The sequence below is a fragment of the Anopheles coluzzii genome, chromosome 3, assembly GCF_943734685.1.
Source record: "Anopheles coluzzii chromosome 3, AcolN3, whole genome shotgun sequence".
In the NCBI taxonomy this organism is placed as follows: Eukaryota; Metazoa; Arthropoda; class Insecta; order Diptera; family Culicidae; genus Anopheles; species Anopheles coluzzii.
Genome location: NC_064671.1, coordinates 6,982,242 through 6,998,884, shown reverse-complemented (window position 1 = coordinate 6,998,884; position 16,643 = coordinate 6,982,242). Strand labels below are relative to the sequence as shown.

At 45.9% G+C, this 16,643-nt stretch overlaps 1 protein-coding gene across 7 annotated transcripts in view; it reads right to left on the bottom strand.

Moving 5' to 3' along the window:
- Positions 1 to 16,643, bottom strand: part of LOC120957042 (uncharacterized) — a 117,924-nt gene that overhangs the window by 42,206 nt on the left and 59,075 nt on the right. For all 7 annotated transcript variants that reach the window (XM_049609120.1, XM_049609119.1, XM_049609121.1 and 4 more), the window contains one exon: positions 116 to 162. In XM_049609120.1, coding sequence (XP_049465077.1) covers positions 116 to 162 — 47 coding nt within the window. The remainder of the gene's footprint in view (positions 1 to 115; positions 163 to 16,643) is intronic.

Genomic DNA, 16,643 nt, shown 5'->3' with positions numbered 1-16,643 from the left:
TCAAAGTATGCAATTTACTTTGCTTTAGTATCATAATTGATGGAATAGAGTTGTTAGTCAGATAGATGATTATTTTAATGTCAAAAAATATGAATTTCATTTCAATTCCCCTTACCTGCGAAGATGTGTCGATATTTCCCAGCGACGAAGCGTGGTGAAGGCCTGTAAAAAAGAGAGCAAAAAACACACACATGCGACGGTTAAACAGAAATCACCACACAATATCGTAATCAACCTATGCGCACCCATTCCCAACCCGAGGGGCCGAGATTCACTTTTCTATCAATAAACCCGATAACAAGCTGCCCGAAAAAGGCAAACGACATCATTAGAAAGCAGACAGCAGCGAGCGAGCAACAACATTCTCCAGCCCTAGGTTTACTGCCAGCTCTGTCCACGTGTGCACTTCCCACTGTTCCGATCCATTTCAGGTCGATAGGCGGTGTAGCATTGAAAGCCAAACCCTCCATCCCACCCTTCCCTTTCCAAAATGGTGTCAGTACAAACAGGAAGCATCGATGTCGTGCGGATTTGTTGTAATGTGCCACCCATTTTGGACACGCTCTCAAAGCGCCCCGCGCGAGATGGTTGTGCGCAAACCAGTGCAGAGGGGGGAAATAATCCACCTAGCTTTACGGCATCTGCAGCCCATTTTGGGCTATTTGTTTCGAACAATAAATACATGTTTTCGTTTAGACGGGTCGGTGTGTGTTACTACTTCTAGGAACCGAGGCGGTGAATTCGATCCGTGCGGCCGTGTTTCCGTTTTGGGTCGCCTTTTTTTTGGTGCCGTGCTGTGTTGTTGGGCGACAGATAATGTGAAATCGAGACAGTATTTTTAGGAGAAATGTGCAAGAAAACAAGTCACACAAATGTGGCACCCAAATGGGGAATCGAACGACCAGTAAAAAAACAACCTTTTGAGAGGCTGGACCAGTGGCAACAGTACAGGTGCAGATTTGGCTGTTTTTATTTATTGCAAAGTGCCACTAAAAGCAAACGCCCTTCGGTCTGCATTATTTCGCAGAAAACATGTATCGACTGCCACGAACCGTTGCTACGTTTTATCTCGTGCCCTTAGCAACCGTATGGTGGTAGTGTGTTTCAGGAAAGGTGGAGCAAAAAAACAAAACTCTCCACGTACCGTGCGATACCTTTCGACACCTTGCAAGCTAGCGGGAAAGTAAAAAAAAGCTCGGAGAGCTTTCGGCGGCATTTGATTTCGTCGCAGCGTGTGCGGGGAGTTCGGTGCGAGTAGCGCAAAACGTTGTAAAACAAAGTATTTTATTTCAAGGGATAAGAGCAAGGTAATGATACCTTCCCCGGACTGGAGTGCTCTCAGGTCAGTGTGGAGAAGGGTAGGGAAAGGCGGGGTACCAAGATGTTATTACCATAAGCGCAAACGAAAGGGAATGCAACGCGAAAGCTTCCTGCCTTTTCGTCAGTACACAAGGGGCACAGTTTCCCTGTGGAAGCTGGTTGCACCACCACCATTTTGTTCTTCTTGCTCGGGTGTGTGTGAGTGCTCCCGGTTTCGAAGGCAACGGGGAACACCCCCCGTTCCGAGAAGCAATTTCGCCCGTACCGCACGTATCATTTCAACCTGCGTGCTCTCTCGACAGACACGTCACGTACCGCTCGTAATCCGCCAGCTAAACGAGACGTATTACGTACGAAAACGACAATTTTCTTTCCGTTTCGACCCGTGTTTTGGGGGGCAACGCATTCAGCCAGCCACGTGTAGCCATAAGGATAGTGAGGATAGATTTCCGTGCGCATTTGGCATGACAGCGGCAGGAATAATATAGGCCCGGTTTGGTGGACTTTGTTTCCTGCTCGGCTGCTTTTTTTTTGGACAAGTCGTTTTCATTTCTTTTTTTTTCGCTACCTTTTGCTGTACTACACAATAATGGGATTCCGGTGCGAGTGTGTATTTACAAACAAAAACAGATCGCAATAATACGCAGCATACAAAAGTGAGGCCTGTGCGTGACCGGAAAATTCGATTAAGCTCACTAATCGAATGGAGTTACGGTACGGCCTGGTGTTTGTTTGGTAAGGTAGAAGAGCAGAAAAAAGTGTTATTGAAAGAGATGAAATTGAGCGTAGGAGCAAGGATGAAGCGGTGAATTACACTGAAAGTTTGTTTCAGGAGGGTTAGTGGCACGAACGCGAAGGACGGAAATTATGGTTCATATGAAAAAAAAAACAGAAAAAGAAGTTGGCGTTTATCAGCCAATCTCAGATTAATGAGATCATTTAAGGCAATTAGGCTTTTGTTGTAAAATAAATAACATCATATTGCATACTGTTAGGCGTTCTACACTGCTGACCTTTAAGTACTATGGGAAGCAAATGATGGCTCAAAAACAGCCAACCAAACATCCACCGAAATTTGTTGTTTGCAATCTTCGTCTGTCAAATTATTGATTTAAATCACCAAAGCACACAATTGTGACGCTTGTGGCTAAAGTTTTATCTCGCAACGATAACAGAATAGAAAGCACCATCCGCCACGAGCATCCTTTTGCTTCATTCCAACTTCCTTTCATTTGACAAACAAAAAAATCTCAAATCGGGTAAGTAATTTAATTTACTCGCCTGCGGAGCATCTCTTGGGAATGCTTGCAAAGATTCAACCATTCGGGGGGTTTTTTCTTTCGCTTTCGCTGCAACCACCACACTGCCCAACAGCACCAAAAGACAACCGAAAAACATCCATTACTCCGACCGGAAATCGTCGTTCCCGGGACGGTCGTGATTGGTCCAACAGAATAGGAACGGCAAAAACAGCGATAACACCAACCAGCGCTGGAGTTTGCTGGAAGAAAAATGGTTCTGCTTTGTCCCTACGGCTGGCGCAGAAAAACAGCCCAAGCAGCATTGGAATCGATTTTCCTCACCGCGAATCGATTCGTACGGGCGGGCGTTCTGGGAAGCTCATAATTGAAAGAAAACTTTCCATCTTGAACCCATCATTCAGTGTCTTGAGGGGATGGAAAAAAGGGAAGAAAGAAGAGAGACAATCCAAGGGACCAGAAAGAGAAAATTTAAAATCGATGAGCTGCTCGGTCTGCTTGCTGAATTGAGCTTCGATAACACCTTCGTCATGCCTAGTTCGAACGAGAACTTTCTCAACATCAGCTTCGTTATCGTCATTGAACATTATCTCAGCTCTTTCCGTTGCTGCGCTTGAGGGTAATTCCTGTTCTGCTCTGTGCATCGTAATGCATCACAGCACAGTTGATCCTTTTTTGCCTGCCAAATTTAAACAACCACAAAAAAACCCTTTCTTAAATAATTCCTCGTTAGTGTATAACAGTATGCCAGCGCTAGCGTATAACAGTTTGTGTGGAAAATATAAATAATGAAGAAATCGCGCGTCGCACCAACAAGATGGATAGCGCGCTAGAAACAAGCAAAACTCATCACCCTAACGACGCACAAAAAAGTTGCTCGAGCACGGAAATAAAACAAGTTTCTTACTGGTTGGTATTGTTTCTTTGCTTCTCTTCACACTACAAACAGCGCAGGAGCTTACACAGGAACGGACAACACGCTGATCGATCAAAATGACGATGATTGCGCTACTTTATCCGTTCGCCCAATGTTCAGCGAGTCACGGTTCCGGGTGCTTTCTTTTTTCTCCCCTTTCTTGTTAGTCCAAAGTTCCTAGTCCTTCAAGAGGAGCGAAGAAATAGTTTCGGGATTAGCATCCTTCTGCACCTTCCAACACACACACACTCACAGACAATCTCACACTTCAGCACTGCAGTGTAAACAGTGTATTCTGTTCGTGCGCTACTTTCCTTCCATCCGCAGCTCCGCAGCGAAAAGAACGACCGAAAACGGTGGAAAGGATTACCGAAGACGCTTAATTTTGCAACCGTTTACGAAGGTGGCCTGTGGGAAGGTGCGGTAAAGGTAGAGCGCACACGGATCCACTCCCTTCCGGCACGCTTCCGGACGCAGCTGCTCCAGCACCAGCCGGGCACTGTGGAACAGTTTGGCAAGCTTCTGCTCGTACAGCTCCTCCCTGCTGCCATCGCCGCAAAGCAGTATCTCCTCATCGCTCTCAACACCGTGGATGGCTGGGGCGGTCGATGTGGACCCAATGTCACCGACCGTCACTGCCCGCCCGTAGCGCACCACGGTAACACGGTCCGGGTCGCACGACCGTAGGAACTCCTCCACCGTCGAGCTCCTATCACTGAGCACGAGCACGTGCAGCGAGTCCGCCGGGTGCTCTTTTGTCAATTGTAACAATCGTCTTACGGTGCCACCATTACGGCTGACGACGAGGACGTGCAGGGCGTGGTGTAGGCGCGCGAGCGAGATGCCACACTGCAGCAGAATGTCTCGGGCCGGCTGTGCTGGGCAGTGCTGATCGTTCGCTAGCTGTTCGCTGGGAAGGGGCCGTGCCAGTGTGACCGTTTCGCAGGCAGCGATATGGCGAGTGTCAACGAGCGAACGCCAGAAGCACTTCGGGATGTACCAGGGCAGCAGGTCGGCCGGTGATGGAAGCGCCCCGCGGAAGATGTCCTTCAATGTAACACTAACAATTTCAGCCCGTTCCTTCTCCATTCTGTCCCCCATGACTGGAGCGTGGATGATGTTGATTTTGACGTTTGCGGGATGACAGCAAAGAGGCTCCTGCAACGGTTGCTATGCTTTCTACAATACTGCTCGTGGAACCATGGTTACTGTGGCAGCGGAGAGTGAGTGCAACTTCAAATCACAATCACAAGTGATTCGTTATTAAAACGCAACTAGGGCGGCACGGCATGTAATGTAAAATGCATTTCAATGGGCAATAATGTGACAACTTTGGCACGCAACGACCCCTTTGAGCGCTTCCACCGAATGGTGACCGTAATTGAAAACCATCGATTTGGGTGGCTTTTCAATAGTGCTTGTTATGAAATTATTATCTTTGCATTGGCTGGCACGGCCCGCCTCGGAAACGTGCCCATCTGCTCACGCCCAGTAATCAAATTCCAATCGTTCGAAACACACACACGTGCTAAGCCATACATTCGCCATTCGCCGTTCACGAGGCACACGAGTGTATGCAAACAATAATACATTCAAATGCTGCTGCCGTGTTTCGCCATATGTTGCCGCAGGTTCCGAACGGCGGGCTGGCATCCGAACCGAGAAACATGCAATTATCGGCTACATCGACGGGCACATTTACGACCCGATGGGTGCCTACGGAGGCCAGCAACGATGCAGTGTTTGCAGTGTTAGTGCAGTGCAGTATGCCAACTAGGGTTGGAATTAATGGAAGATATAAGAGGAGGTAGAAGGCTTTCAGGATGCTTTCAATGCGGTACTAATATCTGGGTCAAATTTGGAAGCAATAATCGGTTTTTTTTCGCAAGGAAGAGGTTTTATGTGAAATATATTCACTAAAGTGCTGGATTGTGATATTAGCTAAGTATAAATTTGATGAGAATGAGAAGAGTGCACCTTAATCGCCGGTCTGTTTGCAACTGTGTATTCGTTTGTCCCATAGTTCATTACATAATTCATTACAAAGTTCATTCGTGTAGTTCGAGCAGTTCATTTCATGCAGTCCAAATTATTCAAGTAGTTTTATCTATATCCTATGGTTTAGTTCCTTCTAATTCATATGTGTTTTCTTATTTGAATTCATATCGGAAATGTTAATGTTAACCCAAAATCCAACAGTTTTCATTTCAGTTGGAAAACTGTTTCCACATTTTATTTTACATTTACAATATATCATTTGTTAACGCAGTATGATAAATTTGAAGGTCTAAACATCGATCTAAGCGAAAAGAAACAGAAGCGACAATTGTAAAGGTTCTAACAGTCCGAAAGTATGCAAAACATATTACATTTGAGCGTTTTTACATTGTTGTTGTATTTTTTGCACAAGTTGTCTGCAATAAAATTAGCAAATTCGACTTAACAAGGGTTAAGTAAGGTATTTTCTAGAAATAACTGAAGATAAATATAGTTCTTTTTGACAAGTTTTACAGGTGTTTAGAGGCTAGAAGCTTAAATGTTTACATTTTTTATTTTTGGACTGTTTACAACAAGTTTAAGAGTAATGTGATGAATTCCAAATGAAAAAAGCATTGTTTTCACTAAAAAATGATGAAATGTATTACTATGATCTTAAATTTAAGCTTAAATCCACAAAGGATTCTGCTGTAATTGCGCAGTTATTGATTATTCACTCTAAACTCTGCACCTTCCATTCCCTGTGCTGATGTTTAATTGAAGCTTAAAGCTCCATAGCGCGACACACACACACGCACACACACACACACGGTTGCTTCACAATCCATCCACGCGCTTACATCATACCACAATAACCCCACCGACCCAACCCGTCGGATGAATAATTACATTCCTTTCCCACCAATCGAGCTGAACCGCTAAATTGCACGCTTTATTTGTGTTTCTACTTTGCGCGAGGTTAATTTCGACCGGCTGAACCGGCTAGATTGCACGCCCGGAAGCTGGATGAAGGAAGTGAGATAGAGATGTGTACAGAAGAAGGGAGAGAGAAAAAAACAGGACTCGTACACTCACTCACCGATCCCCGATCGATACGCGGAACGTGCTCGCCGGGAATGCAAACAACGTGCCATCCCGGTGTGCTTCCTTCCCTAACATAATTTACTAACATTCAACCAAACACGTGGGCGTGTGTGTGACTGTGTTCCAGCCCGCGTGCACTCATTCGTGATGAAGTGTGGACGTGCCTTGGGACCGGGGATGCTCCCAAGCGATGCTAGTGATTGCGAAATTTCGATACGCTCGCGGGTGGGTGGCACTGTTTGTGTGAAATTCAAATTACTCCCCAAACACACACAACCACCGAAACCTGAGGTTGCTGGGGTACGCGGGTCAAGAGCGAATCCTTCTGGTTGGGGGTTGGTGGTCGCATCTATGTGTTAGCGTCACTGAAAATCAACCACATTGGCTACACCGCTCGTTCCGCCGAAAAAGAGCTCCTGCCCGTGTACGAACACAGACACCGAAGACTACACAAAATCAACGGAGGTGATGATTTTGCCCCAGTTTCTGGCTGGTATGGAGAGGTCTCATTAAAAAAAAAAAAACGAACCAAGATCTACCACGAGCAGAGTAGAGTTGCACATCGGTAAAAGTGGGGTTGAACCGTGGCGGAGGAGAGGGCGTAGCGCGTGCTGTTAATATAATAAAATAAGTATATTTGCAGCTTCGTTTATGAGATTTTGCCGCACACACTCGCTACAACCACCACACGCTGGAGTTGATGGTGTGTATGTGACAAACGCTTCCGAGAACGAGTCGTAACGAGACACTCAACACGCGCTGGAGACAGTTTTCGGTCGGGAAGACATTTTAATTTCGCGTGAATATGCACGCGCAACCGAAGCAACAACGCTGGCGTGACAAGGACCGTCCTTCACCCCGTTCCGTACGGAACGAAATTATAAACTTTTTGATCGTTCCACCGCAAAAACCCCCGATGGTAAATTTTATGCAAAACAGCACAACTGCAGAGAGAGAGTCATTAGCGGTAAAGCGGGTTCGTTGGTCTTTTTCTTTCCCATTTTTGGGGCGAAAGTATTGAAGGTGGCCTGGGTAAAACGTATAAATAACCTCATTGCTCACTGACGATAAGCGAGCACCCGCTCCGCAGCGGAATAAATTGAAGCTGTGCTTTCTGTTTGCTGTGACGTAGAAATCCATCCGAACTCGCTTGATACCCCTGCGGGACTGGCGCACAGCGCGCAATGGGCGTGTGGGTTGGAAAATTGAATTTAAAAAGAAGATCTATTGATTTCCACGCTCCCACCGAGCTGCAACGCCTTCTGCCCCTTCTTGCAGGTTTGTTTCCTTCCCGAGCACAACATAAATCCTTCCCGGCCAAACCATCGCCAGGGCAGCGAAAGCATCCAGCTGCAAATCCGAACCGAAGCGAACATCTGTGTATGGTGCTCTGTTTTTGGTGCCGATGCTGCAGGGAATTTGGAGCGAGGGTGCACCATTACGCCATTGTGTATGGCATTCGAAAGCAATTTATATGTTTTCTGCCGGCGCTGGGAAAGGTGTTTTCCTTTTTTCTTTCCTTTTTTTTGTTACAGCAATATGTTACCTTCGGGCATTCGAGTAACAAGGTTTACAAAGGAAGATGCACCTTCGTGTTTTTTTCCAGCTCCAGGAAGAGATTGGAAATGGATTACTTTGGTTGGAAACGAAAGTGCACTGCTTGAATGCACCGCCTTAACTGCCCAACTGCACTGTACAGTTTCGCATTTACTTAGCATGTCCGCTTGTTTTCCTCTCTCGCTCTTTTTTGCTCTTCTCTTTCCAACACGATTGCATGGCCATCAGCTCATTCCGCTAAATTTAACTGGCACTTGAACGTAAACGGACACGATTCAATTGCCACAGAGCGCAAACGGACGCTTTTCGGTGCCTCCCACAAAATGGTGCGGGGTCGAGTGGTGAGAACGCGCTCCAAACCTACCGCCTCATTATTACCGCCAACCCCATTGACCCCAGCATGGTCGACCGTCCGGTGAAGTAGTGCTTTCGTCCGACAGTCCAAAATAAACACTCCGAGCAGGGCAGAGCAGCACGGCACGGCAGTAAAACCCGCCTCAACCCCTGCAAGTGTCAGTTTTGCCTCCTCGAGCCGACCACTCTCAGGCTAGCGGCATACAAAGTATCTTGGCAGTGTGCAGAGTCTCCGTCGCCACCGCAAGCTAGAACGATTCGCCGTCGGTCACGGTACACTTTATGGCTGTAACGAAGTGCTTATTAGTTTCTCAGACAGAGTCGACCCTTTTTTGTCACTGTGGGAGTGGTGTTATTTTTTTTTTTTTTTGTTCCTACTGGGAGCTAGAACCATTGAGCTACCGCTTGAGAGAACACTTGCCAAGAAGTGGCTTCTGTGTGCATGTATTCGTTTGGCAACGTTTTCTGCTCACGAGTATCTTGAAGCCATTCTTCGTGACACTGGCAGCATGGCACTGGTTCTCGTAAGCGTGTGATGTACGATAATCAAATTCCAATTGCAATCTAAAACTCTTCCTCCAGCGCGACACGCGAACGTGATGAAGCCCGTTTGGGAGGTAGAGCTGGCACCGGGACGGTTCCACTCCGTGACGTGACGATGGATTTATGAATTGATATCAAATTTTGCTTCCCTTTTTCTACTTCGTTTTGTGCTGGAACAATGTGTATGAACGGACTGCAATAATTTTATGAGCTCTTGAACATTCATCATTTCATTCGATACAGCAGACGTGGTGGAAACTCGGAGCGTGTTGCATATGCATGATGTTTTGATACATTGTTTCGAGAATGTAACGGTAGTAAAGAAATAAAATTCACATAAAAATCCATCATTTTCCGTTGATAGAGTGAAATAGTCTATATTATTTGCATATGTTTAAATAAACTGGTTAGATTCTCACTTCATTTAGTGCAAAACACGCCTGAAAGTATGCAATTTTCATTGCAAAAGCCATTTAAGAGACCTTATTTCAATTATTTTATGTTTTCTGGTTATTAAATCCTTCCCTTAGCAATAACATCTCTCTCTCTCTCTCTCTGTCCCTCTCTCTCTCTCTCTCTCTCTCTCTCTCTCTCTCTCTTTCTATCACTCTCTGCTCATATAAGCTTCAGCTATCTTTCATTCCCAGAGCGTGTCTCTGGCGACCCCCGTTGGCACTCATTCGGCTTTTGCAATTACACAAATTTTGTAAATTATGCCAACACACGACAACACACTGTAGCGGCCACCGTACTTTACAAACGACCGCAATGAAAAGTGATACCAGACGCAAAGCCCCGAAGTATGTACCGCACAACACTCTCGGCTCAACCCTGTGCACATAAATTCACCCTCTGCTGCGCAGCCCCACGGTACACGTGTGCAACTATGTGTCTGTGTGTGTCTGTGTGTGTCTGTGTGTTTGTGAAGTCATAAAAATGAAGCACAAAAACACGCAAGAAGCTGTGCCGTACGTAAAGCGTACTGACGCATTCTAACGAGTGTCCTGCACTGCACTGCACCGGCTCTTGACCTTTCGGCGATACAGGGGGGCCGCCGCATGGCGAGGTCACAGATGCGGGTTGGTCATGAGCACGAACAAACATTAATGTGCAACCTGAACGTACAGTGCATGGGAGAAAAAGAGAGCGTGAAAAAGAGACAGAGATAGTACCGACCGCAACACGTGTCCCGGGGTTATTAAGACAGCGCTGGTTGGCACTGGTGTGTGCGATTGCTGCTGCTGGTGAAGAATGCTGCTTGCGAAGAAAGAACAGAGAATGCGCCCGGCGAGTCGTTCCGTTTTAACGACTTGACATAAATTTATGTACATGAGGATGAAAGCAATAACAATTATTGAGCAGAGCAGAGCAGAGCAGAGAGTGCCGGAGGAAAAGAAGAAGGGGTCTGTGGCAGAGATCTGGTTTCAAACTTTCTTTGTCTTGCAAGGTGAAGCTTAAAGACGCTTTTGCGTCAACAACATTTTGTGGAAATTGAAACGGATGGATGAAATATGGACTGTAACATGGCTTGAGTTACGCATTCTGCTGCAAATAAAGTGAATAAATAGTTTTATGATCTCTTTTTCATATATTTAAGCGAATAAAGGGTATAAATAACTAATTGAGAGACTTGACAGTTGATTGTATTGAATTATAATTATTATTTTTCATTTTACTAATGAATGATTGCTGTGAAACAATCTTACCATGCACAATAATGCTTTTTGATCCCATAACAACTATCAATTTGCAACAAATGCAGCATACATATATTAATTAATTAACCAAACCCCGAAAGCTTAAATCAAACGTTCGATCGTCCTTTCTTACGCATCGCATCGTTTCCATCGTCTTCCGCTGCCGGCTCTGGGGCCAATCAGCACCCAGGTCGCTGTCAAACCGGGAGAGAACAGGCGACCGTTAATAATTCAAGCACATGCTTTCGGTTCGATAATAATGCTTGCCAGTGTCACTGCCGCTGGCATACCGACGAAGGCGTCCCGGCACGTTCGGCACGTTCCGTACCGTTATCGTCTCAAGATGCCGCCCGTCTGTACCGGGGTGGATTCGATGGAGACGCCTGGTAGCGCTCTATCTATCGCACCACAAGTTACGAGATGTACAGCCTGCTACTATATTTATTATGCACTTGAGGGAGTGGAGGGCCGGTTTGGTGAGTCGCGCAACGGGAGTGTCGTTGAACGTCTGCCCCGTGTTTCGAGCAGGGTTCCTCCACTAGCCAGCCCATGAGCCAGAATGAATGGTTACGTGTGAATAACTCGACGAACCGCCCCGCTCGAACAGTACGGTGCAGCAATACGTGTGACCAATTTTCATGTCATGCCGACGCCAACCAGCCAGTGGCATGCACCCACTCGCAGGCTATTGCTGGGTAGTGGGAGCGAAGTGGGAAAGCGAAAGAACCCTTCCATCGTTGGTAGCTGCAATGAAGCGTAATCCTTTAATGTTTGCGCTCTCGGTTCTCGGTGCATGCATTATTAAAGCGGGCGTTTCGGGGCGTGAATGGATGTGTGCGATGGACGCACGGGCAGTGAGATTGTTTGCTTTGGAAGAGAGCTAAGAAAGGCGGGCGCTGCGAGTGAAGTAGATGAAGCGAATCTTTGCCGCGCGTGGAGAGGAGGTTTGCATCCAGCGGAGCCGAGCGACAGGCTGACGAGCGCTTGCTTGCAGTGCTTCATTACCGTGGTCGTTGGAAAGTTATTAGCGTCAAGGGGCAGCGTTGGTGCGGGTTGGCCTGGGTAGGCGGGAATCCCTTCCGATGCACTGAACGATAAGCCGTTTTGTGGGTTGTGGACTGTCGAAGCTAATACGCTCACAACGTTGCGTTAAGTCGGCCCGCATTACCCTTTTTTCCCTACCGTTGCCATTCCAGTTTGGTGCTTTTGCAATGAATCTGGTGAAGCAAGATGAAAATAATATTTTGCTAATAACGAACCGAGAATACCGGTGGGAAAATCTGCTCTGCGGGAACTATTTCCAAGCAACATGAATTTAAAGGCTCTCCTGAACTGTACCGGAATGAACGGAGCGGTTGCTTCAGCTGCCAAAAGCTGTGTTTCATTCGATTTGAAGCTCCCTCAAACCCTACAGAAGCGCAGGCCACAACTCTCAACACGATTCTAGTGCACTCAAGCTCTTGATGAGCACTGCTCCACCTCCACCCGCTTAATCTCACAGGCAAGAAGAAAATGAAATTAAACCAAATTAAGCAGTAATTAAAAGTGAATGATATTGCCGTCAGCAGTCGTGGCTCTTGGCTTGCGGAGCGCTTGCTGATGGTTATCAAACGAGACTGCATGATCGGTACTACTGGCGGTTCGTCATCAAAAAACTAGCTGAAGCTAATTTAATCGAGGTGTAGCAAAACGGGCAAAAGAAGAAATGTAATCTACAGCATGTGAACTCTTTCTTTGCTGGCGGCAAGTTGGACGCTTATCATCACACACACACATCCAAATTGGATGGCAATTGAATCAATGTTTTGCTGTTGAGTTTCTCACACCAAGGATTGGAAGTTGTAATGTTTGAGGGTTAAGAATTTTGAAGACCTTTAACCTTTCCAGACGAAGCGTGATTAGATTATCATATTAAAAAGTATTCAATCATCGTTTTCAGTCAGGATATTGAACTTTGTAGCACTGGATTATGATGTTACGATTGAAGGCACTAGCCTATGATTTCAAACGGTTGGTTTGCTTGCTCTACGCCTCTCTATTTCCTATTTCTTTCCTTTTTTAAATAAGAAAACAAGAATCCTGAATCCAACGTGATTCAATAAAGCCACTAAATCAAGCTTTGATTTGTTAAATTGATGTGGCAATTGAATTTATCAAACTATTAAATGGTACCGCTCCACTTCATCAATCCGCTCTCGAAAGCGATCGAAATGCTTTGTTTGCCCCATCCCTTCCAGGAAATTGGTCAATAATAGACAGAATATTCAATTATTTCACCCACTTCATAATGGCTTCATTGGCCCGCCGGGCGTTGCTCAACGCCATTTAAAAGGTTTGGCTTTTGTTATCGCTTTCGTGTGAATTATCCCAATAGAGAGGGTAGTGTAGTGTCTCTCTTCGCTGAAAAAGTGATTGTAAAAAAACAAAATCACATACAAAAAAATGCATACAACACACTCACCGACACAAATCTGTTCATTTGCGATTGATGTCTTGGAAAGGTTGTTTTCCTCCCATCGAAAAGCTCAGGTGGGAGATTAAATTGCGTTTCGATTTTAAATGGCATAACAGCGCCATGAATATTAAGAGCGCTTTGGTAGCGTTGGAGCTGACCGCGGGTAAAACTGACCCAGTAACATTGAACGGTCATCGGCGCACGTGCTCGGTATTTAAATTTATGCTAAATGAACCGTTTCCTGTCAGCTCTTTGTTGTTGTGACGTGATTGTGTTTGAAATTGGAGTGTTTCTTGCTGAGTTTTTACCATTGGCAGTTTGTACACATTGTGTGAGAATAATAGAATTTCATCCAATTTGGTCCATTATTGCCATGAAACGCCTTTTGTAATGGAACTTTTAATGATAAATTACATTAAATAAGGAAGTTGAAAAATCTTACCCTTATCATCTTGAATACAAAGAGAAAGAGAGTAACACGATGCCCCTTTTGCCCCGAACGAGCTTGATTGCCGGTTAATTATTGTTATTATTTTGTGTCCTCTCACTTCCACTTCCTAACCCCAATTTCCCTTCTGTTCATTTTTTTTAATATTCATTTAGGTCTTTTACAACGAAAGCGAACCATCCACGACCATCCGGGTTTGCCAAGGGATCAGTTTCATTCGTGGCATTCGTGCTCCCTGCAATTAAAGGCACAGCCTTGCGCGTCCTTAAGCCGCCCCGCCTGGACCGCTATGTCTGCAACGCAGGGGAACCAGAGTCCGGCGCAGAGGATGTAAAGGTTTCCTGCTTCATTTAGCAACTATTAATCTCGTGTCGCTCGTACGTGCGGCACCCACAAACGTCTCGGTGGTCGTTCCCGGCGGTTGGCGATAATTTGTATGCAAACCGCAGCCGGACAAGCAGCAGCTTTGACGCCTGTTGGGGCGTGTGGGAGATAAAAGATGCCCTGGACACACGGTTGCTGCTTTTGGGCGGAGTGGTCATTAGGAGTTGGAGTGCGATGGGCGAAAACTTTTGCATAAAGAGCTTTATTGCTATGAGGATATAAATTGAGATTTAAAATTTGGTCGGGAAGTTACTACTTGAAGTTTAACAACGAAAATTATTTTTAAAAAATAGTAAAATTCTTACCCACAAAACAGAGATTTAAATGCACCACTCCAACGTTTTCCTGGAAACGGAGTACTAAGCGTTTAACAAAGCGAGCGTTATCGCTTCTTTTATCCTTCCTGCGATTCAAATTTCAAATCCTTGATGCCCTTTTTTCCCCACTTCAAGATGAGATGCCGAGAGTTGAAAACAGCATCCTTGAAAGCACTTCATGAAAAACCCACCAACTTTGAGCCCTGTGGCTGTGGGGCCAGCACACAAAATGGAAAACTTATCAGACATCCCTCCACTCCAAACCGAGCAGTGTAATGGTGAAAGGTACGCCCCGACTGGAGCCTAGCTCAAAAGGGATGATATCGTTATCCTCCACTGGACTAGCGCCCGTTGCTATCACTGCAGCGCTCGAAAGATTAACATATGATTTCAAAGTTAGCTTTCAGCAACCTCTCGGACACTACCGAAAGGATGATGGATTGATTCGTGCTCGTCAACACGCACGACCATGGAAAAAAACACCCCCCAAGCAACCATCCTCTAGTCGACAGCTGATGATAAATTGCTGGCAACGAGGACAAAACAACACACACACATACACCCACAAACAGTCCATCACTCTCGCTGATGACCAGCGACATGGAGCAAAGGATAGCAGTTCATTTTTCGGCAACGAACGCTCCGCAGCACGGTCTGCCAGCTCAAATTCAAGGCTTATCTAATCTGGTTTTAAAATTAACCTCAAATTCGCAACGTCATCGTGCGCTCCATCCGCTGCATGAATCACCGCGTTCCGTAAATTATGATTAATGGAAGCACGCCTGTGTGTTTGTGTGGGGGAGAGAGTTATTTTTCAGGCTGTGGTTTCCAGGAATTGGTTGATTCTTTTCACCCTGGCAAGTGCAAGGGGCTGAAAGTTTAATGTCAGCCACGGCGAGAAGCGTTCTAGGAACAGTTAGACTTTTTTTTCTTCTTCTGACCCGCAACTCTATCCCTCACACATGACAGTAAGTAAAGGCGACACCATCCCAGGCTAACGTGCATTTAGTTGCCCGACAAGAATAGTCCAGCGCCTCGTACGTTTTATTTTTATCACTTCGTTATTATTACTGTACTAACCTTCCTTCCTCTTTTTACACTCTGCTCCTTTGCTGTCTTATTTTAGTTGGAGCTATTTAAGGGAGAACTATCCCACTCTTCGTAAGGACGTGTGCTACTACAGCCAAAGGTCCAATTTCACACAACCGACTGCATCACGACCGGGGCTGGTGGGTGGCCACATCGCAATCATAGCCACCTCGTTCGAGCGAAATTTCCACACACACACCAACACACTCGGCCCCGTAGGTGTCGGAGAAAGGTCGCCCGTAGCTACAGCATCATGTGGGTGACTGACTGCAGCAGAGCACACAAACCCACGAGCACGATAGATTCGTGCCGATTTCGGGCTTAATGAAATACGAAATAACTTGTCAGCTGAATGTGAGTGGGAGCGCTCCACCCTGCCAATAAAGGGAAGGAACAATCCTTATTGGAACGACACAGCCCAGACTGGAGCGTTCGGCAAAACGGTCGTGCTGGGACCGGTTTGCACCCGGATTGCTTGTTATGATCCGTTGAGTCAATACAACATCATCCACTAGGTTTTTTCGGAGCAATCAAGCCTAGCAAAATCTCAAATTCAGCAGATAAAGGGAAGAGAAAAATATGAAACAAAAGAACCGTCTGTGTGGCAGAGAAGCAAGGTAATAATCAGCTACAACCCAGCTAGTTCGATGTTTTCTGCATGGCCATTTCACATTTTTCCTTCCGAAAAAAAATCTCAAACATTCTCACGGACACTGGGACACAGTTGGGAAGGATTTTTGTGACGCTTGCTCTACTCTCAAGAATGCTGCTAATGCTGCTGCTGTTAGTGATGGAAGCATTTTGAGTGGAAATATTTAGCCCAAAACGGCTCGCCAAAAAGAGATTCTTTCACGCACACTCCTGTGTACCGATCATCCTACCAGCTAGTTCACACAATTTTGTACGGATTAGCGATGGTGTAGTTCCATTTTTTTCTTCCCCTCACCGGATGTGTCGGGGAAAAGCCGACGGAAAGGAGGAAGCAAAAAAAAAACGAAGAAGCAAAGTGCCGAAATTCCTGTCCTGCCATTAACATTCCCTTGCTTGGTGAAATGCTTCCGTAGTGGGATTGGGGCTTCCTGTGCTTTACGGGTACGATCAGCGAAACGAGACATCATTACGTGGTGGTGGAACAGCGGAAATCTTTTGTTCTCTAAGTTTTATTTATGGGTGCCCTCAAATCCTTTGCTGCATCGATTGAGGCTTGACGGTCAGTGTGAATA